The 25,843-nt window shown below is 38.6% G+C and overlaps 1 protein-coding gene across 2 annotated transcripts in view; it reads left to right on the forward strand.

Moving 5' to 3' along the window:
• The window catches only part of exoc6 (exocyst complex component 6), a 114,140-nt gene extending 90,790 nt beyond the window's left edge, over window positions 1-23,350 (forward strand). For both annotated transcript variants that reach the window (XM_054756091.1, XM_054756098.1), the window contains one exon: window positions 23,254-23,350. In XM_054756091.1, coding sequence (XP_054612066.1) covers window positions 23,254-23,337 — 84 coding nt within the window. In that variant the 3' untranslated portion in view covers window positions 23,338-23,350. The remainder of the gene's footprint in view (window positions 1-23,253) is intronic.
• Window positions 23,351-25,843: the final 2,493 nt, after the last annotated feature.

Raw genomic sequence — 25,843 nt, forward strand, 5'->3', positions numbered from 1 at the left:
TAATTCACTATTCACGCATGGCTCAGTTTTTCATCAGACTGAGCAGTGTGCCGCTCCACTGACGCATTATGCTGGCAGGAGAAGACGTTTTTCCCACCAACCACATACCATTTAGACAAGATCTCAATAATTTTGTTACTTTCCACCGTGTCCCTGTTAATGATACACATTACCTCAAATGACTGAAGTATCAAGGTCTTGATATTTCGATTTGAGAATTGATTTTGGAGCCTAACGATCTGGTATTGGAGGTATCGATATTTCAGTGTCAATCCGCACCTCGCTAACATTTCCAAGTATGATACCATATCCAATCCACCAGTCAGGCTAAACTTTGATGAGGAGTGACAGCGCATAGGATGACACAGTGTTCCCAGTTGAACTTGAACTTGTGAAGTTCCACTATATTTCTCGGTCAGAACATATTTGAAACACAGATTACTTCTAGCAAGGGTGAATTATATTTGAAGTTTGACATTTCTTTGTTACTTTCTGCTATGTCAGACAAACAAGGCCAATTTCATGACGTTGTTTAAGTGACTGAGGTGTCAGTGTCTGGTGCATGTCGCCTTCCATCAAATAAAGACCAGTGATTATCCCTCAAATGCCACGAATAAACTCGTCAAGTGTTGAGGTTTGAAAGTCCTAAGCCATCCTACTGAGCTGTATTTTTAGATGTACAATCATGGGAAGTACTTCACAAGTACTATTGTTTTACACCACTGTAAAGTGTAAATGCACATAGTATTTTCTCTCTCAGTTGGCTAGAGAGCCATCCAGGCCAATGGCATCCTCACTGGCAGATGTGCTTTGGCCTCATTCTCAAGTTGTTTTTCCCTCTGGTGCCATTCTGATTTACGCCAAGCCTCCCTCCACTCCATGACGACTACCTAGCATTGTGCTCTTGTCCGTGGCCCTTGTTTATTACTGTGCTTTTCGCAATGATTGGATCCACCGATGTTGAACTCTTGTACTTATTGTAAGTGATTCTGGATAAGAGTTTCAGCCTAATGCCCAAATTGTGATAGTAAATTGTAGCTGACACCTTTATGTCCAGCCATCCTATCCCCGGTGGTCCGGCCCTCGAATGATGTGAATGAACTTTTCTGAACTTTGCCTCCAACACTCACTCTAAAGAAAGTCTGCTTCCTTCCATTGTTCCTCATCACCCGGTGGACACAAAAATTTGCAGGGCCAAGGCCATTTTTGTCAAAATTTGTGACTATTGTAGTGAATTTACAACATTGTGTGAAAGAGCTTTGGAAGTATCTTCATGAGAATTAAGTGCTAGGTCCTGGACATGGTCCAAAGTAAATCATTGTAAGCGCATTGCAAGTGAAATAGTTTTTTTAATTGTTACTACACCCAGCGTTTTTATGTTGAAGCGCTCAGTTACTATGAACAGTAGGAGAGAGGCGACAGGAGGAGAAAGCAAGACACAAAAGAAATAAAAAGGACTGCATTTTTTTCTCAGGTGAAAGACGTTCTCGTTCAAAAAAACTGCTCCGCGTCATTACTTGAAAATCAACTCCACTTTTGCATTTAAAGGCATTGGTATTAATAATAAAAACTAGGGATGTCAATGGATTGAAATATTTAATCACGATTAATCGCATGTTGTCCATAGTTAACTCATAATTCATCACAGATAGGACATTTTTACCTATAAGTGTACCTTTGAAAGATTATTTTAAAGTTTTTAACACACCTATCAACCTGAGACTGCATAATGTGTTTGCTTTTTCAACATTCTGTTTTTTTTCAACACAAAATGGACCTCAATATATAAAAAAACAAACACAATGTACAGTACAACAAGTAGACAATGGTAAGGTAAACTGTCCATCACTCAAATATCATTCTCTTCAAGCAAATAATCTCACGAAATATAATCGTGACTAAACATTACAAATAAAGGTTTGCAAAAACACCCAACAACTAAGTGAAATGAAAACAGGGTGTTCAAGAACAGTCAGTAGTTTACAGACTGGGCCATAGAGTGTAGTGCAGTCAGACTACAGTATAGTTTATACTGTACTGCCAAACACTCTTTTAAAGAGACATACACACACAAACACTCCTTTTCACACACTTTATCACACTTTTCTTAGTCTGGAGACATCAATGATGTGGAAGGATGACACTGCGGGTCTTTCAGCGTGCAAACTTTTATTCTGTCATCTTTGACAAATGCAGCAGTTCAAGCATAAACGCTAATAAAGCGCTAATAAATGACACTGATAAATTCCCTCGCGAGCCTTTACTGCCATCTTATTGAGCGCTGTGTGTGTGCTCGCTCACTTCCGCTTTTCTCACTTTGACACAAGCCCCCAAACAGCTGTCCTCGGCTATGCCTGCCGGTAACTCAGAGCTCGCAACCCAAATTTTAGCTCGCAGTTAGGAGCAAAAAATCAGCCAAGAGGCGGCTTGTATTTAAAAAACACTTTTTAAAAACACAGTTTGGACACTTGTATGCCAAGGTAGCACTGTGTAAATGACAATAAAAAATACCTGTAGTGCCCCAGTACCTTCTGTCTGGCATTTGAGGCTACTCAACGTACAATACTCCGTGACAACTCAACTCACAGCGACAGTAGATACAAATAACTTTGGTCTGGTCAAATTTGCCAGGACTTTGAAGCTAAACTTAGCATTCAAAATACCATTTTCTTTTTTCATTTCCACTCAATGTTTGCTCGTTTCCTGGGTCAAACAGCACGTGCACACGTGAAAAAAATAGAGGCGTTAAAGGGACTTCCCCTTAATGTTCCCGTTATTAACGTGTCAACTTTGACAGCCCTAATAAAAACACATTTGCTCTTTGCATGATGGACAACACACCATTTTCTATGTCTTCCTTGGGGTTGCAGAACCATGTTCAAAGTTCTAAATTCATAGTTGTTTACAATGCTGAGGCTAAGATAGAAACTACTTGGTTGCTTCAGAATGGTGCAAAAACGCAATCCACTGAATAAAACCTTTTTTTTTTTTCTAGCAGCTCTATTTTTTGGCGATAATGCACTTGCAACATGTTACATTGTTTTTGCGGCTGCGTTCACACTGCAAAGCATGATGCCAAATTCAGATGTTTTTATCAAATTCAATCTTTTATGTGGTCTTTGACATTACCAAAAAAAAAATGCCACTTGCAAATGTGAACGCGATGACGTGTTTTCGGAAGTAAACATTGCCCCAGCTTGTGCTCTACTTAGTGCATTTGTGGCAATTTCAAGGAATTTGTGCAACAGGAGTCAACATTTTCTTAACCAAATGATTCCCGTAGGAGATTAAAAAGAAGGACGACTTTTGTCTGGGTGGATGTGAGTCATTTTCGAATGACAACAAAAACTTTTCCCTGCATCTCTGAGTACCGTTATTCAGGTCTCGCACGGTAAACCACACCTTTCGATGACGCGTAGGTGGGATATATGCGACCTGACTGCAGTAGATCGGATACATATCGGATTTATATCTACATACGAACAAGGCCTGAGTCGCATTTGAAAAAATGTGAGTGAACAATGGCAAATAAAGACAGCTGGGAAGTGTGTCCAAAATAGACATTTTTTATTTTTGACCATAAATGTATACAGTATGTGGTCATTTGACCAAACATGTTGGTTTACAACAATAACTGTTCTGAGGAAAACCAGAGACAATCTTGTCAAGTGAAAGTTTGTCTCGTCAGTCGTGATGGTACTGGTGCTTATTCAATGCAAAGTATCCTATCAGATGACCAAGGTCACTGAGAGTCAATCAACTTTTGGCGTCTGTAATGGAGGAGTCATTGTAAGTCAATTGGAGCGTTAATTCCGAAAACCGCATTAACAGGGTGTCTGCTCGCCCCCTGGTCCCTGCTGTGGACGAGCACTCGATAACAGATGCTAATGGGGTCGTTAGCATGGTTGTTAGTGTCTCACTGTGATTATTCATAATTGGAAAGCTGAGAGTTGTCTGTTGACAAGTTCACCAGGTCAGCTAGAGGTCAGCACCACGGGGGAGAGATTGTTTTTTTATACCAATGCTTCTTTATCACAGAATTGCCTCTACGGCCTCATCTTTACACCATTTTTTTGCTGGGATGAATGACAAGCTGGATCGGCAAGGCCACATTTTCCCATCATGTTAACTTTGCTTTGCTAATTTTGGTTGCTCATCTAAATGAGGTCAGGGTGTCCAAACTTTTTCCACAGATGGCCCCATACTGAAAAATGAAAGGATGCCTGGGACATATATTTTGCGAAGCAATACGTGTAGATATGCTAAGAAGTTATGTATATTTCAAGAAAAAACTGCATCTCCAGCTTTGTGATATAGCTGAAAAAGCCTATTATTAGTATCAACTACGCTCTTTGCCCTTTTTTCCTTTGTTTTTTTCCCCCCAAATGTTTAAACTTTCTTCTTAAGTACCGTATTTTCCTGACTATAAGTCGCATGGTTTGGCGGGTCCTGCGACTTGTACTCCGGAGCGACTTATACTACTTACTGACAGTCACAAGAGGGCGCTCTCGGCTTGTGTGCCAGTATGTGCTACTCCTATCACTCCTGTACCACTGAAAATGTACAATGTAAACATCAACTTATAAAGACAGCCAAGAAAGATGGAACACACATGCCCCCAAAAAGAAAATCTTGATCTCTGATTTTATAAAATAAATTTCCTCCCAAAAATGTGACTTATAGTCCAGTGCAACTTATATAGATTTTTTTTCTTCTTCATTGTGCATTTTTGGCTGGTGCGACTTATACTCCAGAGCGATTTATAGTCCGGAATCTTTGTACATTTTCTTCTCGTAATATTATGACTTTATTCCCATAATATTTCGACTTTATTCTCTAATATTAGCATTTTTTTCCCTGACCACATTTTCCAAAATATACAACTTTCTCATAATATTACGGCTTGAAAGAAAAACTTCTTTTTTGTTTAATATTTCAACTTTATGCTGCTAAAAACCAGTGAAACCAGTGTTGGAGAACTGGAGTTTCAGCTCATGTTTGATCTCCTCAGTTGCCAGTCTGGATCACTTCGTATTTCCAAGCCCATTATGTGGACCGATCCCCCTCCACCTCCTTGACACCGACCATCACCTTATCAAGTTCAAATGTAAAGTGCTATTGTGATGTTAACTTTCTAATTAGCTTTATTAGCATGTGGCTGTGTGTTCTTTGTATATATTTACATTTGATTGTATTTTTAAGAGCTCCATTCTGCTTAGGTCGAATTTAAAATCTTTGAATATGTGCAAGTACTGAGCCAAAGTACAATACAATACTGTTTCAGTGGCTTTTAGCTTCTTTAACATTTGAAGAGCCATTTACTGTTCTCCAAACAGATCAAGAGAAAAAACAAATCATTCTTAACACACACCACAGGATAATCTTTGGTCGGAAAGGGGTGGGGGGGCCGTGGTCAGAATCAATTGTTCCAGGTGCTGCATCATCATGAGGTTAATGAGATGATTATGCTGGCTGTGAAATGTGATCATAACAACAAATAATAACAAATCAAGAAAATGTCAGATACTTTTACAGAGAGAATGTGAACCTGAACTAACCAATCAATACTGCATGCTTAAAACGGGTATCTCTGCTGGCAGACAGAAATGTCCCTCGTATCAAGTACGGTACTTCTGTGCCAGACCTTACGTGATACAGTGGTTAAATACAGTTGTGTGAAAAGTGTTTGCCTCCTTCCTGATTTCTTATTTTTTTGCATGTTTGTCACACTTAAATGTTTCAGATCATCAAACAAAGTTAAATGTTAGTCAATGACAACACAACTGAACAAAAAATGCAAAATTTTTAAATGAAACTTTTCATTATTAAGGGAGAAAAAAACCCCAAACCTACATGGCCCTGTGTTAAAACGTGATTACCCCCACGTTAAAACATAACACCTCAGTTCAATTTCTCGAGCCACACCCAGGCCTGATTACTGCCACACCTGGTCTCAATCAAGAAATCACTTAAACAGGACCTGTCTAAAAAAGTATAGTAGACCAAAAGATCCTCAAAAGCTAGACATCCTGCAGAGATCTCAAGAAATTCAGGAAGAAATGAGAAAGAAAGTAATTGAGATCTATCAGTCTGGAAAAGGTTATAAAGCCATTTCTAAAGCTTTGGGACGCCAGCGAACCACAGTGAGAGCCATTATCCACAAATGGGGAAAACATGGAACAACCAAAATGACCCCAAGAGCACAGCAATGACTCATCCAAGAGGTCACAAAAGACCCCACAACAACATCCAAAGAACTGCAAGCCTCACTTGCCTCAGTTAAGGTCAGTGTTCATGACTCCACCATAAGAAAGACACTGGGCAAAAACGGCCCAGTGTTTCAAGACCAAAACCACCGCTGAACAAGAAGAACATTAAGACTCGCCTCAGTTTTGCCAGAAAACATCTTGATGATCTCCAAGACCTTTGGGAAAATACTCTGTGGCCTGACAAGACAAAAGTTATACTTTTTGGAAGGTGTGTGTCCCATTACATCCGCCGTAAAAGCAACAAACATCATACCAACAGTAAAATATGGTGGTGGTAGTGTGATGGTCTGGGGCTGTTCTGCTGCTTCAGGACCTGGAAGACTTGCTGTGATAAATGGAACCATGAATTCTGCTGTCTACCAAAAAATCCTGAAGGAGAATATCCAGCCATCTGTTGGTGACCTCAAGCTGAAAGCAAGTTGGGCCATGTAGGTTTGGATTTTTTTCTGAAACATTTCAACATTTAAGTGTGACAAACATGCAAAAAATTAAAAATTAGGAAGGGGGCAAACACTTTTTCACACCACTGTGTGTCTAATAACAGTCGTTTGTGGTGTGCAAAATACTTTAATGTATTGCTCCTGAAAAAACAAATATTTGTTACACAGGACAACAATGGTATTAAAATATTGCAGAATTCCTTATTTATAAATATAATATTTTAATATTATATAATATAATATAAATATAATATTTTAGTAGTTATTAGTGTTTTAATAGTTAGAGCGTAGAAAACCTGTTGACCTTCTAAATACTTTTTTTTAAAAACGTTATTCGAACCTTCTAGACATGAAATTACACACCTATAGTCACCTTTACGCTCATATTACCCAATATAGAAGACATAATAAGAGTAAATAAGCCATTTCAGACACATTAGACTTGGGCTCGTGTGTGTTTATAAATATGTGCTAATAAAGCATAACATGCCAACATAATACATTCATTCATAATAATAGAGTAGATTCCCATTTTTCATGTGGGTTATGCCTATTTTTGACACATACATATAAAGCCAGCATTACATACTGTATACATTTTAATATATATACATTTATATATACATTTTACAACCTTTTGCGCAAAGTACTGTATTGTGACAGTGTGTTACATCACTATTATTGTGTATGGAATCTGGCTACCACGCTGATGAGTCTATTTTTTCGGCGCTGTGCTTAGTATACAGCACAGGAGTCGAGATTTTTTTCCAGCGCGGGCCACATAGTGAAAAATAAAAGGATAAAAGGAAGGGGGTTGTAAAGCAACACGTAGATATGCTAAGATGTTACATATATTGCAAAAAAAACTGCATCTCACCTTTGTCATATGAGTAAAAAAGAAATGTATTAGTATCAACTTTGCTCTTTTTTCCCATTTTTGCAGTTGTTTGTTTTAAATTTTACAAATACTTCAACTTTCTTCTTAAATAATCTTCGTAAATATTTTTTCGAAATAATATATATTTTGACTTTATTCCCATAATATGCTAACTTTTTTCCAACCAAATTTTCTGAAAAAGACAACTTTATTTTGTTTTGATTGTTTCTCATGATCTTACGACTTACGAAAAAAAAACAACTTGCATCTCTGTGCTACCAAAATGACATTATTTGTCCTATTTATTCTCGGAGAATTAACTTTTTCTTTTAATATTTTGACTTTATTCTTGTCAAATGTAATTTTTTTCCATTCCTGCTGTTTTTGGTTTTTTTGTTGTTTTTTTTCGAGCTATTTTAATTATTTCAAATTTTCTTCTTGTAATTTATTGTACTTATATTATATTATATAATATGATATACTTATATTATATATTTTGACTTTATTCTAGTAATATTATAACTCTTCCTGCAACCTAATTTTCCGAAAGTTACAACTTTATTTGTTTTTGTTTGTTTCTCACTATATTATGACATGAAAAACATCTCTTTTTATTGTTATTTCAACTTTATGCTACTAAAATGACATCATTTTTTTCTCTCAATAGATTGACAATAGATTTGACTTTGATTTTTTTTTTAGTTTTGCTGTTTTGTTTTTTTTAAATAAAAAAAAAAGTTAAATTATATAAACACAAATGGCCCCGGGACCGCACTTTGGACACCCGTGGTATACAGCGTTTTATGACGCCTCAGCTTTCCTTTCTTTGCACAAAGTACACTGCACTGCGTCTGCGATCACAGCTGATATGAGTCAGCGTGTTGAAATGAAGTTATGGTGTTCAAAGTGTTGCCACCTGCTGATCAGTGTCAGGAGGCTGTTGTTGATCAGATATGAGTCTTCTTTCATTCAAAAACAGCCCCGCTTTTAACATGTTATCACAGGAAGATAGCGTGACCAGAACAAGCACTGGCAAAACTTAAATTAAGCAAGCGATATTACCAAGTTGCGTTCCTTGGTCGTGTTAGATAAGTGCTAAGGTCATGTTTTACTGCTTTACTTGTGTTTGTGTATGCCTTGCGTTAGATGAATAATCATTTGCACCGCCAGCACCGTCAAACAATGTTGTACTGAATGATGTGGAGTAATATTAAAAGTTGGGCTGTCAAATGATTGAAAATTTTAATCAAATCAATCACAGTTTTCAAATGAATTAATCATGATTAATCACCATGTGCCACTATGTGTGAAATGTGTCCATTTTTTAAATTTTATGAACAGAAAGATAAATGACAGGATTATATATATTATTAATACATGTATTAACAGCTCCAGATGAACGGAACATTTAAATCAAGCTAAAAGATGCCACACATCTTTTGAAAGTCTGAAAATGTATTTGCCTAATGCTAGTCTCTGTAATAGCAAATGTAACTTAGGTTGAATTCACGTGCTTTGAGTGTAGATGTATTTTCTGGGATTTCTGAGCATGCTTAAAGGAAAACTGCACTTTTTTGGGGAATTTTGCTCATCATCCACAATTAGGGATGTCCGATAATATCGGTAGGCTGATATTATCGGCCTGATATTGGCGTAAAAATATAATATCAGTTGATATCGGTATCGGGTTTTTCACTAGAATGAAAAAAATATATATTTAAAAAAATAATTACAAAATGCTGTATATATAGGCCTATTGGCTCCCGGGGCGTGGGTTTGCCGGCGCAGGCAGCACCGACGTTAGCTAACTCGTTAGCTTGTAGCGGCGCCGGCCGTCATTGTCACTGTTGTCAGTTGACATTTTTACCCACTTCGAGGGTTAAGAGATGTGGAGATGCGATTCACAACGTGACAGGAGTCGATGTAGGTGGCACCAATCAGTTTACAGTTTACAGTTGAAGTGGTGTGTTTTGGGCTTCTTACTTTGTCCTTCTTGCCCTCTCCGCTTGAAACATTTTCTTAAGTTTAGAGGCTGCTAACTAGTGCTATATGCTGTGAGCGGCGGCTGTCTCCTATGTCCCTGCAGCGCATTAGTGTTGCACAATGTGGTGTAAACAAAGAAAAATAGGATCATAAAGGTGACTATAGGGGTGTTCTTTCATGTGTGCAGGGCTCTAATAATGGTTAAAAAAACATATTTAGAAAGTCATAAACAGGTTTTCTATGCTTTAAGTACATAAATATTGAGCTTATTAATATTAAACACTACCCTGTGGAAATTCGCTTATCACGGTCAGGTCTTGAACCAATTAACCGCCATAAATGAGTGATGACTGTAATGTACAGTAAATTCCGGTGTATATGCTGAACCCACCCTTATTTTTAGAGGAAAAAACATATTTGTACATATATAAGCCCCACTGGCGTATAAGCCGCACGTGTCCATGTCATAAAATGGCATATTGTGGCACACACGAGTCCTTGGGGACCAGGAAGTTCTTTATTTGACAGGAGCCAATCATAAGCTGTGAAAAAAACTCACGACAACACATTGGAAATTGGAGGTCATACCTCAATATAACAGTCTGACTCACAGTGTCGTCTTACAAACAACATTAAGCTCATCACACAGCAACTTAACACTCAAAAGGCATACATCAGAAATATACAAACATATACCAATATGAGTTATGAAAAATATGAAAAAAATTGTACATTTTAAAGTTTTCCCATAATGCATTTCGTTTGAGCAAAGAATTTCTTTGGAGGACAAGCAACATTGAAAAGGGTGAATGCCGCTGCAATGTTGCCTCTGTCCACCAGAGGGAGACATAGGACCCAAAGCCCAGAGGGAGGCTGACGTCATGACAGCGCCCCAATGAATGCGCTGCTCAGACGCAGTGTTCTCAGTAAAGATGACACCATGAGTCAGACTGTTATGTTGTTATACTGTTATATATAATGAAAGGAGATGTCACAAGATTAGAATTTCGCCGTAAATTAACCGCACCTCTATATAAGCCGCAGGTTTGAAAGTTTAAGAAAAAAGTAGTGACTTATAGACTGGAATTCACAGAAATTCCTAAAAGGCAAATGCTATACTAACTATTTAATTTAAAGCTGCAAATCTACTCTCCCGGAAGATCTTCACTGTCATTGTCTTTATAAATAAACGTGCATTTGCTGAAGTCGGTGATCTGGGGTGGCAAGTCTATGACGGAAACTAAGCGCTCCTCTCAAACCAGTGCATCATCTCAATGATTTTGAAGCTGTTATTTTAACGCAAACATACTACTTATGTTCGTTAAGTGGCTGACAGATAGTGCTTGTGACACGTTTGCACCGATGTACTTAACATATGATCTTTTGCAAATATCTTAATGGCCCTGACATTGTTTGTACGGGGAGGATTTACGCATTTACGCCACATTATACTGGGAGCTTGGTGGAACAATGGCAGTTGTCTTGGTACTGACTGTGGAAATCCTCTTTGTCACCGCTGTCAGAGTCAGTAGGGATTACAGTGTGCAGATTTGCCTGACTGCCTATTGCCCTCAAACATACTCTGCCAAGTTCAAAAGTTCACCACGGGCCTATACTCACACTATTCCTGGTATACAACAATAGTTCCGACAAACAGGTCAAGGTGAGGGTGACACAACTGAGCTGATAAAGAGGCAGTGAGAACACGCCCTTGTAATACTGCAATAAATTAGGGTCATGCTGAATGAAAACACGTGCAAAGCGACTCACCATTTCCTAATGACTTGTGTGGCATAGCAGCCTTTTATGCAATCCTGGTTTTCTCAATAAAAAATCACACTGCATGACAAAGGTAAACACAATCATTCCTGTGAATATTCTCATTCATCCATGTCGTTGTATTCTCAGGGTTTTGAATCGATCGCAACCGAACCGTTCAGGTTTCTCCTCTCATTCCGAGCAGGCATCATCATTTCATGTTCTCGCGAGAGCTGTCCTATCTGGTCAGGCTAGAGCTGTCCTACCTAGTCTTTGAGCATGAAGTAATGCAGCCTGCTCGGATGAGAGGCGAAACATCTTCTAAAACAACCTGAACAGTCCAGTTGTGATAAAGTCAGTGCTCTGGGAAAATACAGTAGTTTCTCATTTATCGCGGTTAATTGGTTTCCAGACCAGAAAAGTGGATTTCTGCCAAGTAGGATTCCTTATTTATAATGCAAATATCGCATTATAATACATTTTTTTACGTTATCAGCGCCCTCTAGACATGCAATAACACCCCTATAATCACTTATACAACCTATATAGTAGACATAATCAAAGAAAAAAAGTCACAAATAAGACATAATGAAGACTCACATGTTAGCGTTGGGAGAGTTCCTTGTTGTTGTTTTTTTTTTACTTCTTCTTCTGGACGGTACTTACTGCGGTGGCTGTTGCGTCATCATTACTGACAAATAGTGACCAGTGTAGAATATTCCATATAATCACAACGTCATTGAACGCCTCTTCTGAATGCCTTCTATTGTATTTTAATTAATTTAGCCGTTTTTATGCTTGAAAATGCTTAATTTAGGCATACATGTGTAACATTTGCTTAAATATGCATGTTTTTGTACTAATAATAGACCGTATTCAACCACAAAAGAGCGATGATATATTAATATCCTCTAGTTCTGAAAAACGGGATTTTGTCATTTTTACTCTTTTAGCAGCAACGACAACATTACTGTTTTCACAAATTTGCATTTGAAAAGCTCTTTTAAAAAGTAATGTAACACAAATTGGTACTTGTCATAATCCTTTATGAACTTTTAAGGTAGTATAGTATATAGTATAGTTTTTTTGTTTTTTTTACTTCCAGTTATTAGTACTGTTGGTGGGTTGCTTCATAACAAACCCCAAACCCCAAACACAGAGCCAGTATTGCTGATATCAATAGTGATACCAATACTTTTTACTATACATTTTTCAAAGCTCTTTGAATGATTTTGTGATGTTGCCTTCAAATTGTTGGTCGTGATTATAATCACAATAAAACACAATATATTTATTATTGTATACAGTATTATTATTTATATTTATAACAATATAAATATTATTCAAATTCAAATCATTTGGCTTTTGGCTCCCAAAGCCTTACTGTGTCCCCGGACTTGGCAAGTGTTTCTTTTTCTAACGATTTCAACAAGTTACCAACATAACAAAATAAACACAGACATTTGTGTAAATAAACATAGAAGAGAACTGAAAAACATCAATTTCATCACTCTAGGATCGATCTGACACTGATACTACCCTTGGTATCGATAATATAGATTTATTATATTTTTTGCCTACTTAAAATTCTATCATGGTTGAGAAAAATCTGGGGGACTTGTCTGAGCAGGTAATAAGGTCATGTGGGTCATGCCACTGAACAAGGTCTCCTCGCTTTATTGTGCCCTGGCTCAGTCAAACATCTAAAAGACAATAAAAAGGAAATAAAAGACACAGGCAACACTTGTCGTCTGCTGCTGTTAACGTCTCCTCAACGTCATTTACATCCAAATACCACACCCTGCCTCATAAACACTGATAGGTCAGCGGAGACGCTCTACTGTCTTCATTAAGTTGACTCAGCACCGCCAAACTCACATCCACATATAATGTGATGGCACGTTATGAGGCCACTGAGAGGCCAGAGGATCTAACATGTGCATGTCACATTTCAATGCTTTGATGTGAGCAACAGAAAGAAAAAAGGCCATTGTCTCAGAGATTACCCCAATTTTGCAGTCCATGGTCCCGATAGACTAACAAAGGATGAAAATCTCCACACACATTCAAGTTCCGCATTGGTCCATTTGCATCAAAGCAGTTTAAACACATGGACTAAAGAGTGTGATGTAGACAGGTGGATCATAGCCGCATTTGCAGGAATGTGACCTCTGCGTGAGTGTTGTGTGGAAGAAGGAAAACTACATTTATGATAAATTTACCATCCATTTTAAACCCTGACCTAAACGATTGGTGTTGTTCTTGGGCACATGTAATCTGGTTTGTTTGACTATTATGAGTACTTTGATGTACACAACCCACAATTTTAAACTGATAATGGAGGAACTTACTACCCTGGGTCACATCAAAGCTGCGGTTGTGGTGGGTAGTAATATGAAGTATTGGTGGTGGTTAGCGGAGGGGGTGTTTTAGGTGAACATCAAGTGACCATCACGCCATGAAACAAAGGTTGTAAGGAAAGCAGGCAGGAAAAGACAGAGTAGGCGTGAAAGAATGCCAAGGCATGGAATGCAGGTTAGCGTCCACAAAGACCTACTGACAGACACACACTGTTAAGATGGAAAACAAGTCTGGTGTAAGTTTACAGTTCAGCAAAGGTGCAGCTGAATGAAGGACGAGACATATTAAGCCCTCCAACTCACTGGTGATCGTTCAAGTCTTTGTCTTTTACTACTGAATATCATTACTAGTATCTACCAGTTACTGCTATCATCATAAAAACACCATAATAAACGTGGACATGCAGTCGAGATGTCATAGGGATTCCTCACCTCTGCTACCTACTACTACCTCTGCTACTTGCCACCCATCCCCTTCCTGCCCAAGCTGCATCACAGGCTCGACAAAACAAACGATTCACTTTCTCAGCCCGCGATTTTCACTAACTCACGGATGCCCGACAAAGATTTAAAATTCACTGACCTATGGGTACTCGCTAAAGAGTTTCACTAACTAAACAATGACTCGAGTTTCACTGACTCATGAGAGCTCGGCAAAGACTTGAGTTTCACTGACTTATGACAAAGACTCGATTTTCACTGTCTTATGGGTGCTCTATGAAGACTTGAGTTTCAGTGACACACTGGTGCTCGACGAAGACTTGAATTTCGCTGGCACACGAGTGCTCAAAAAAGACTTAAGTTTCACTGACTCACGGGTGCTCGACAAAGACTGGAGTTTCATTGACTTATGACATATATTCAACTTTCTCTGACTTATGGGTACTCGATGAAGACTCAAGTTTCAAGGACACATCGGTGCTCAACGAAGACTCAAGTTTCACTGACTTACAGGGACTCGATGAAGACTTCAATTTCACTGACACACAGGTGCTCGACGAAGACTTGAATTTCATTGACTCACAGGTGCCTGACAAAGACTTGAGTGTCACGGACTTATAGGTACTCGATAAAGACTTAAGCTTCACCGACACAAGGGTGCTCAACAAAGACTCGAGTTTCCCTGACTCATGGGTGCTCAACAAAGACTCTCATTTCACTGATTCATGGGTGCTCGACAAAGACTCCAGTTTCACTGACTTACGACAAAGACTCGAGTTTCATTGACATACGGGGACTTGATGAAGACTTGAGTATCACTGACACACTGCTGCTTGACAAAGACTCCAATTTCATTGACACACAGGTGCTCAACAAAGACTTAAGTCTCACTGACTTATGGATACTCGATAAAGACTTAATTTTCACCGACACATGGGTGCTCAACAAAAACTCGAGTTTCACTGACTTACGGGTAATCAATGAAGACATGAGTTTTATTGATACAAAGGTGGTCGACAAAGACTTGAGTTGCACTAATTTACGGGTGCTCATTGAAACACAGGTGCTCAACAAAGACTTGAGTCTCACAGACTTATGGATACTTGATGAAGATTTAAGTTTCACCGACACACGGATGCTCAACAAAAACTCGCGTTTCAATGACTTAAGGGTACCCTACAAAGCCTCAACTTTCTCTGACTCACGGGTTGATGAAGACTCGAGTTTCGCTGAACCACGGATTCTCAACAAAGTCTTGAATTTCACTGAGTCACGGCTGCTCGATGAAGACTCGAGTTTACTGACTCGGATGCTCTGTGACAAGTGACTCGAGTGTAAGAAGTACCTGATTCGGGTACACTTCTTCAAGGTCATGTTTGTAAATATGGAAGTTAGCCAAACATGAATGACAAGCCACATTGCATTTGTTTGGGACACATACACATATAGCATAACTCTGCAAAAAATGACCATTGTCTGCACAAGATATCAGTATTCCGACATGTAGTATTGTTATCGCTCACAGTCTCGATACACATCAGATGTGTGGTAGCAGTTGCTGATTCATTTGATACATTTTTATGTAATATCAATATCAGTGCACGCTCCCATATACTGTACAAGTAATACTTTCTAAATGACCAATACAGATGTTTTGTTGTGAATACACAATTCACAATACACAACACTGCCAAAGGACATAGCGAAAGTCAACTGGCAAGCGCTTTAAACTGCAAAACACGCGCGGTGAATGGCTGTGGACGACAGAGGACAGAATACAGGACAGAATTTTAACATGGGTGTGATAAAATCCAACCTTCACCTCTTTTGTTTGACTAACTATGCCCGCATTTGTGTACATTTGTAGTCTTTAAAAAAAAAAAAGATATATAAATAATAGACGTTAGATGTTTTTCTAATGCCAGCAGAAGCTCGGCTATACTTAAGAGTAGTCAGTGTATAGCTTGTAACGCACGAGTGTCTGTAGTACAATATATATCCCAAATTTTCCACTGAGGGCAGAGAAACTGAAAGATGAGGAGGCCACTTTGATACATTTTGTGCATTGAATATGCTAAAACAATCCAATGTAGGGCAATACTTTTTGTGATTTTTGTGCTTAGTGTATATAGACTCAAATAGTGAAGAAATCTATAACTGACCTCACTAGGGTCGCGGGGGTATGCTGGAGCCTATCCCAGCTGACTTTGGTTGAGAAGCAGGGTACATCCTGGACTGGTGGCTGGTGGACGATCACAGGGCATGATAATATATAATACTAAGCAATAATAATATCATAATAACGCCATGTTTCCTTTAATATGTCATCTTTCACTGTTGTAAAGTTATGTGGAATTGCCGTTTGGGACATGTATTTTCTCACACGCAATTTGCGCTGTCTAACATTTGCAGCATTTCTTGAAACGCTGGCTTTTCAACTGTATTAAAGAGCAGCATTTCTTTTGCGATGGCTTTCTTTGAATGCACACAATTTCACGCTGTTCCGTTTGTATTTACATTGCGTCTCAGTGAGTGTAGAATGTTGGGACAAAGGCTCTGCATCTTGGTGTGTAGTTTTTTTTCCCTGATGGGAAAACTGGGTCATGTGGATGTGTTTGAGTTGGGCAAGTTGGTTGTCATTTATTCATTGATTAATATATGATTAATTAATTGATTAATTTATTATCGACAGCCGAATGAGACATCTTGTCACATATTAATCTTGCGAGATCTGTGACATTTGACAGAGAACTGTATATACTCTAAAATTGTACATGACAAAATAAATGCTAAATATGCAAACGGAAATGACAACTGAGTTATCAGACTCTTTCAAGCACGGCTTGCAACTCTGAAATTTGTTAGCACGTCGACTATTTGTTTTTCTTTTCAATTGTTTTTGCACACCCAACACTTTTACTGCCCCCTCTGCCCCTCCCACGCTACGTCACCATAGACAAGGAAGGGAAACCCAACCACAAGCATTCAGTGGAGACACATTCTGATGTCAGGTGTGAGCTGACTTAGCCACAGTCGTACACAGTCTGAACATGGAGTCATGGGTCTGAGCAGGACACACACAGTAACGAATAGGTGTGAAACTACCCACCCACATATAAAAATTCCCATTGGCGTAAACACATTTTTGTTCTGTTGACATAGTGTATTCCCGTGATCAATCATATTTATGAGGCTTTCTGTGCCACCCACCGTCTTCTCATTGTCACCGTCAAAGTCAGGTCTTATTAGATGTGTAGTCTGTTTTTCATTGAAGGAGTCCAGTCCCAGGAGCAATGTGGGGTTTTTGTTGTTGGAATTGAGCTTTCTAGTTGAGGAAAGTAAGCGATCCGACAAATTTTGCTGTCGATCTGACACCAATGAAATACAAGGCCATTATTGCCGATACCGAGATCAACACTTTTTGCTACAAATGTTTGAAGATGGTTTTGTGATTTGGTGATCATTATTTTAATCAAAAGAAAACACAGGGCAAAGATTTTAGGCAAACAAAAAATATTTGTCATCGACAAAATATAACGTCGTCCCTCGCTACATCGTGGCAGTTTTTTTAAAATTAATTAATTAATAAATGGCCGCTGTTTTGTGGTTGACCATAGCCTATTATTCGTCAAAAATATTGAAAGACAAGTTATATGTAGTATTCTGGTCACTAGACGTTGACAATGTTACACTGATGAGACATGACATTACATTACATTACCTTCCCACTGCATGTAGTCAGCCATGGTATGTCCAACATCCATCTATCCATCCATTGATCCATTTTCGATGCCGCTTATCCTCACTAGGGTCGCGGGGTTATGCTGGAGCCAAGCATGTAGTCAGCATGTCAAACATGATAGAGTGAAAAGAATTTCTCCTCCCATTCTGTGTGGAAGTGGTAAGTTTTTGGCTTCTTACTTTGCCCTTCATCCCCAAGCTGTTTGAAATAAATACATTTGAGGCTAACTAGTTAGCTCAATGGCATGTTATGTTTAAAGCGGAGTCCGTCTATTACAATATGTCCCTGCAGTGATCCCATAGCCTGCGCAATGTGCTGTAAACAAAGAATAATAGAAGTGTAAAGGTGTTGTTTCATGTGTACAGTGCTCTAATAATGGTAAAAATCATATTTACAAAGTCATAAACAGGATTTTTATGCTCTAACTACAAAAATATTCAATTTATTAATACTGAATCCTACTTTGCAGAAATGTACTTATCACGATCGGGTCGGGAACCAATTAAACGCGCTAAATGAGGGACAACTGTATACATATATAAAACAATGTAACAATATCAGTGAAATAAGAACATTATCATTGTTACTCCTTCCCTTTTATTACTTATAATTGTTTGAGCAAAATAAAGTCATATTGGCTTTTTGCCCCAAAGCCCTCCTGTGTCAAAGCGACTTATTCCCTGAGGTGAGTTTTGTTTGTAAACAGGTATAATAAATATAACAATATCAGCAAAGTAAGGATAGAGCAGTGCTTCTCAAATAGTGGGGAGAGCGTGTTGGCAGGGGCCACTATAAAATATCCTACTGCATATACTGTCCATCCATTTTCTATGCTGCTTATGCCGCAGGGGTATGCTGGAGCCTATTACTGCATATACTATATTATACTTAAATGTATTCAAGGTTGGCAGATCTGTTAGTGTCTTTATTCACGCTTGAAGGATGCTGGTGCCAGCAAATCATACAGTGGTTTGTACTAAAGTCAATTTTGTACTAAATACTAAAAGTTCTCAATAGTATTTCAAATCATATGACAGGGGATAGTTTAGAATCACTGGGCTACAGCGACTGGGTTATCAATAAACAACTAACTTTGCTCAATGTTTTCCTACTTTGACCTTCTTCCTGGTCACATTCTTGCAACCATAGCTGACCAGTTAGAGACGAGTGCAATGTCACGTAGCTCGCCGTGTTGCATTTTGTTGCTTTCTGGCAGGCTTGGAATTTTTACAATGTGCTGCACCAGTGGGAGGGGAAGTGGAAAGCACACACGTCAACTGATGCGGACCAGAGAAAGCAAACTACAAATCAGGGGTGGAGAAAGGTTACTGGGCCTCAAGCCCAAATGTTTTCCGAAAATGTGTGAGTTTGCATGCACACATTAATGTTCATGTCCATGTTTCCCACTTCTCTGTGAATTCCCTGCTTGCATGCACTGGATATAACTCCATCATTGGCCAAACTGTCTGGCTCCACACAGCTAGGTGGCGATAATGCTACTTTCAGCTCCTTAAGCTTTGGCTTTCTCAACAAGGAAGACAACATTTGTCAACATTATATTTTAAGATCAATTTATGTACGCATTTTGTCCCTCACTTTTCAAGGGGTACGGTTCAACACCGGTATGGGCCCGTGACCTAGTGGTTAGAAACCCCTGATTTGAGGCACTTGAAGTTTAGAGGTGTAAAACTATTTTTTTTTAAGACAAGAACAATTTCCTCTGGTTTTTCACAGCAACTGAACAGTCAAGCACTCACCAACTACAGTATAAAAAATATTGTGAAATTGATAGGTATAGGTATAGGTATAGGTATAGGTATAGGTATAGGTATAGGTATAGGTATAGGTATAGGTATAGGTATAGTTATAGGTATTGTAAAAATCCACCATAAGAAAGACACTGGGCAAAAACGGCCTGCATGGCAGAGTTCCAAGATGAAAACCACTGCTGAACAAAAAGAAGATTAAGGCAATCTCAATTTTGCTGCGTGAAAGCATCTTGATGATCCCCAAGTCATTTGGGTAAAATACTCTGTGGTGTGACGAGACAAATGTTGAACTTTTTGGATGGTGTGTGTCCCATTACATCTGGTGTAAAGTAACACCACATTTCAGACAAACAGTAAAATATGGCGGTGGTAGTGTGATGGTCTGGGTCTGTTTTGCTGCTTCAGGACCTGGAAGACTTGCTGTGATAAATGGAACCATGAATTCTGCTGTCTACCAAAAAATCCTGAAGGAGAATGTCCGGCCATCTGTTGGTGACCGCAAGCTGAAACCAACTTGGGTTGTGCAGCAGGACAATGATCCAAAACACACCAGCCAGTCCACCTCTGAATGGCTGAAGAAAAACAAAATGAAGACTTTGGAGTGGCCCAGTCAAAGTCCTGACCTGAATCCTGTTGAGATGCTGTGGCATGACCTTAAAAAGACGCTTAATGCTGGAAAATCCTCCAATGTGGCTGAATTACAACTCATTGTAAGTTATGGCAAACGCTTGATTGCAGTTGTTGCTGCTAAGGGTGGCCCAACCAGTTATTAGGTTTAGGGGGCAACCACTTTTTCACACAGGGACATGTAGGTTTGGATTTTCTTTCTCCCTTTATAATAAAGTTTCATTTAAAAACTGCATTTTGTGTTCAGTTTTGTTGTCATTGTCTAATATTAAACATTTTTTGATGATCTGAAACATTGTACAAACGTGCAAAAAAAAAAAGAAATCAGTGGGAAAACAGTTTTTCACACCACTATCACACCATGTGGTACATACAAAAAGCCTGCATGCAGCACTGACAATCCTCCCACAGAAGAAGACACAAACTCCAAGAAGAAAGCAACCACAAAGGCAAGTCGGCGACCAAACAATTCGAATCCTAAACCGTTTTCGTATGGGCAGGACCTGAGAGGTCACAGGCGTGCCCTCAAGCTATATCCACAGCAGCACGGCTATTGTCAAAAAGACACATTTTCCCCACAACAGTGTGGTGAAAGATCTCTGTCCAAGTAAAAAAATTCCCCAGGTGTCATAACTAATAATAATACGAGTGTAAAGGTGACTGCAATCATCCCCTGCAATATCAGGGTTCATTTATCTCTCCCTCACTATTTAGCCGTTTTTCATAAATAAATAAATAAATTAACTCATCGACTGCCAAAGACGTTTGGACGTCTTTTGCTTTTTTTCGCGGGAGCTACAGATCAAAATCTTATTCATCCTGTGTGTGAATTTCAGACTTACAAGCAACGTATTTCTGTCCCAGTTGGGGGCCAACAGTTCTCTTTTCCACCAACCGGCAGCGACAGATTGGCTATGAAGAAGACGGAAATTGGTGGATTGCGTCTTGAGAGAGGAAAATGGCGAAGCGCATTCGGAAATCGTGCGGAGACAAAAAAACCACGGGCAGCTAACCCTGTCACCGAGCTTGTGTGGCGGTGGATCTGCCTTTATTAGTGACGCGATCGTAAAAGATAGAGGTGACATGGGTGATGGTGACGTCGTTGATAATGGAAGCTGGAGCAACAAGCGAGTGGTTAGCGTTGCTGAGCCATGTGGCGCCACACCGGAGCCTAACACAGGAAGCAGTTTGTACACACACACATACTGTAAATAACTGTAAATACTGTAAATAGTTTACACACACACACACACACACACACACACACACACACACACTTCTATAAATACTTTACACACACGCACATCTGTAAATCGTTCAAACATCTGTAAATGGATTATTACTTTGAGTTATGTTTTATGCGTTATGTTCTAAATCTGTGAATAAATGTAGTTATTTTGTCATCGAAATCCTTTTTTCCTGTGTTATTGTTGTTGTTTCATAGAAATAAACAACTGTTCAGATGTTTGAGGTGTCGCTAAAACTAAAAAATATGGACGTCAGTCACCGTTCTGCCTGAATTTGCTCTTTTTTTTCGGTTTTTTGGTTAAAATCATGTGTTTTTGCTGAAACTACCTTATGTTCTACCGCCGACATCTAAAGACCCAAAAAGGCTAGAAACAAGCTTTTTTTTTCCCATGCAAAGAAGAGAGTCTAAAGCTTCTTTAGGTAGTTTCAATGTTTATGTAGTCCTAAAACTCAATATTCTGTGGGTCTTGAAAGTTCAGCAAAAATGGCCAAAAACTTTGGCAGTGTGGAGTTCTCCTCTCTGAACATGGCTGAGTTAATGGTTGCAGTTTCATGGTAGACTATGGCCTGAAATATTGACACAAAACACTGAAACATTACCTTACATTACATTACCTTAACACCGCATGAAGTCATGAATAGAGTGAAAAAAGTTCTTCACCCATTCCGTGTGGAAGTGGTAAGTTTTTGGCTTCTTGAGTTTAGAAACAATACATTCGAGGCTAACTGGTTAGCTCGCTAGCTTGTCAGCTCACTAGCTTGCAAGCTTGCTAGCTAGCGGCCTTCTTGAGTCCCTGCAGAAAACAGTGTGTAAACAATGGATAACAGGAGTGCAAAGACGTCTTATTTCCGGTTTTCTATACTCTAACTACAAAAATATTTTACTTGTTAAAATTGAATCCAATATCTCACAAATTCATTTACCAATTAACCACTATAAACAAGGGATAGGGGTGTGTGGGGTATTAGTTCATTAGTAAAAACTGTACTTAGAAGGTCATAAACCTGTTTTCTATGATCTAACTACGAAAATATTTGATTTATAAAGAAGGAAACCTACTTCGTGGAAATTCACTGTCTGGAACCAATTAACCGTGATAAACGAGGGATTAAGGCATGTAGTAAGTCTACCACTGCATGAAATGAAATCAGTACCTACAAACCAATACCTTCATTTCTCGTGTTCTGTTGTTAAGAAGGTTTACATACAGCAGATAATGTCATGTGTTGCAGTTTTTGGCTGGAGTTTTCCAAAAGCTTCGTTTTTCAGGACAAAAAGCTGTTTTTTTGTGTGGATGAAAGTCCAAAAGACCAAAAAAAAAGCTTAAAATACTGTACCAGTAACTCCAAGTAAATCTTGCTTTGAGTGACGAACACTCTTTGGTTTTCTTTTCTACTTCACACGCACCTATCCATCTATCCACACATCCATCCATGTCCCGAGTGCCAGCACAGAGTGTGTGAGCTCTAGTAGGATACTTGATGAATCTGCCTATTAATCAGACTTGTCAGGATGAGAATGAACTATTGGCCTTTAATGAGCAATAAATACAGGTTAGCAGGACAGGGGTTGGACTTCAGGTCAACGTTTGTGTGTGCATGAGTACATTCAGCAGTCACGATTGTTCTCAGTGTAAATCATACATGCGCGGCAATAAAACGCATTTCCAATCTTTTTTTTTTGTGCTAAAATGTCCCTTTAAAATGTGAAGAAATACTTTTTCTTCCTGTCTGACTAGTTTTCCAGCTGGATCCATCAGCAGCCCGTCCTCCTCATCTCATCTGTCCGCGTCTGTCTCCGCGAGACAGCGGTCACCTTTTAGCCCGGGGAACGGCTCGGCCCTCAGTCCCACCTCCCACCGAGACGACGGGGTCAAAACCAATCCAACCCAGGAAGTGATTTTACGCCCTTCACACATGTGATGAGCTCTTAAAGTGCAGTGCTTGGAGGATGGGGAGGCTGGAGGTGCGGTGATAAAGGGACCTCACAACAAGTACCCACCGTTTCATGAAGATCTGTTTCTTATCCATCCATCAGACCAGATACTCTGGTCTGCAATTATCATGTTAACTAGTGTCATTTCAAAATCATTTACAGTGAAATTAGCCATTAAATTGTATCAAAAGATAAAAAGAGACAGCTCATTACTGCATGTAATGGGACACACCTATGCCGCCTACAAAGCCCGCTAACACCTCCAAAAACCTCCAACAAGGTTTTATGGTTTTACATACAGTATATGCTATGACCATGTAGTAACAGGTACATTCATGATAACACGTAATACTTACAGTATTTTGTCGTATTTTGGTCCTTTTAAGCATTACCGGAACTTCCTCCCTGGGCGCATTGATTTCACATAGCAACAAAGAAAGGAACGCTACACCTTTCCAAACTCAAAAACAAAAACACAGCAGCAGAAGTGGCAGCTCCAATGCATAGCTTTACCCTTTGCTAGTGGCTTGATGTATTGAGAGTGTGTGGTGAAGCTAGTAGCTAGCAGGCTAGTAGCTAGCAGGCTAGTAGCTAGCCGGTGTTGTGTGGCAAGGTGTCAGTACGCCAGTAACGTTGTTCGATCGGTGTAACAATGTTAAAAATAATAATAACAATGTTGCTGTTGCTTGGTTGTTACATTATATGGAAATGGAGCGTTGTTGCCGCTTTTTTTAATACTAATAATAGGCCGCATTCAACCACAAAACAGTCATCATTTATTTATTTATTTATTTTTGTCCGAACTACGATGTAGCAAGGGACGACTATATATGTAAATGTTTTTTTTGTAGCCATTTGTATAAAATTAAATATATATATATATATATATATATATATATATATATATATATATATATATATATATATATATATATATATATATATATATATATATATATATACTGTACATATATACAGGTATATATACAAATATCAAAGTGGCCCCCCTCATTCTTTGATTTTTCTGTATGTGGCTCTCGTGGAAAAAGTTTGGACACCCCTTTCAAGAGAATATGTTCGTGTAACGTAGCATGTTCCTCAACAAATGATTAGATAAACCCCTAATCATCCAAGATTGTTCAAATTTACGGTTTTACGGAGGGAAAAACCCAGAAAAACTAGTAAAACATGCAATGTTTTCTTCATTAAGATGTCAAATTCTAATTATTTACTTGAATTCCTGACCAGAAAAATCATCTCAAGCTGTTCAAATGATTTTTTTTTAAATGAAAAATAAAGTTTTTTCTTGTTTTGGTTTATTTGCCAAATAAATAACCGTGACATTTTATGTTTTCAACATGTTTTTGATCAATTAATCTATTTTCTTGCTTTGAAGACACACATTTGTTAAGTACTGTACTGTATATTGGATTGGACTTCCTGTATACAAAGTTAGGACACCCCTGCGTTATACTGTAAGCATGTACGTCAGGGGTGTCCAAATTTTTCCCAGTACTGAAAAATTAAAGGTTGCGGGGGCCACTTTGATATTTTTCATTTTGTAAAGCATCCCATGAAGATATGCTAACAAGTTATCTTTATTTAAGCTGATTATTATTATGATGAACCTTCGATGTTTTTCAATTGTACAAATATTTATTTACATTTTGACTTTATACTTGTAATATTACATTTGTTTTCCAATTTGATGCCAATAAAATTGCAACTACATTTGGTTTAGGCCTGTCAAAAACAGAGCGTTAAGTAATTCAAATGAGTTAAATTAGTGGTAACTAATTTATTTCATTAATAGACTTTTTCGTGTAATAAATGCACCATGGCAAGCAACGCCTCTCTGTTATGCCGGCAGACGGAGGCACAGTGTAGCTCCCCACGGAGTTACAGACAGTCAGCGGTGCATTTATAAGTTTATTCCAACATGTGTAATTCCAACATCACATATGTATATCTCCAACTCCAAACACGCCCCTCATCCATTCTTCATTGCACTTCCTCATTGTCACTAGACAGACGGCAAGATGCATTCACAGACACATAGTATTATGACTATGCTCATAAAACAACTTTTTTCTCTTAATATTATGACTGTATTGTAATATTTTTTCTTTTATTCTCTCAAAATGACTGTTCTTTTTCCATTTTTGCTGTTGTTTTTGTTCGTTTTCTTGTTTAATTGTATTCTTAAAACGTGCCGAGGGCCGATAACATGCAAATGTCCCCCGGGGGCCGCATTTTGCACCACCCTGATATACATGTTAACCTTCTTCCTGTCATAAAAGTGTAAAAAGGAGTTATCCGATGTGAAATAAAATGATTAAAAATGATTTGAATAAGGTGGAGAGTCCTCCCGGAGCAGCTGATGGGTGCTGCAG

The sequence above is a fragment of the Dunckerocampus dactyliophorus genome, chromosome 2 (genome assembly GCF_027744805.1).
Source record: "Dunckerocampus dactyliophorus isolate RoL2022-P2 chromosome 2, RoL_Ddac_1.1, whole genome shotgun sequence".
NCBI lineage: Eukaryota > Metazoa > Chordata > Actinopteri > Syngnathiformes > Syngnathidae > Dunckerocampus > Dunckerocampus dactyliophorus.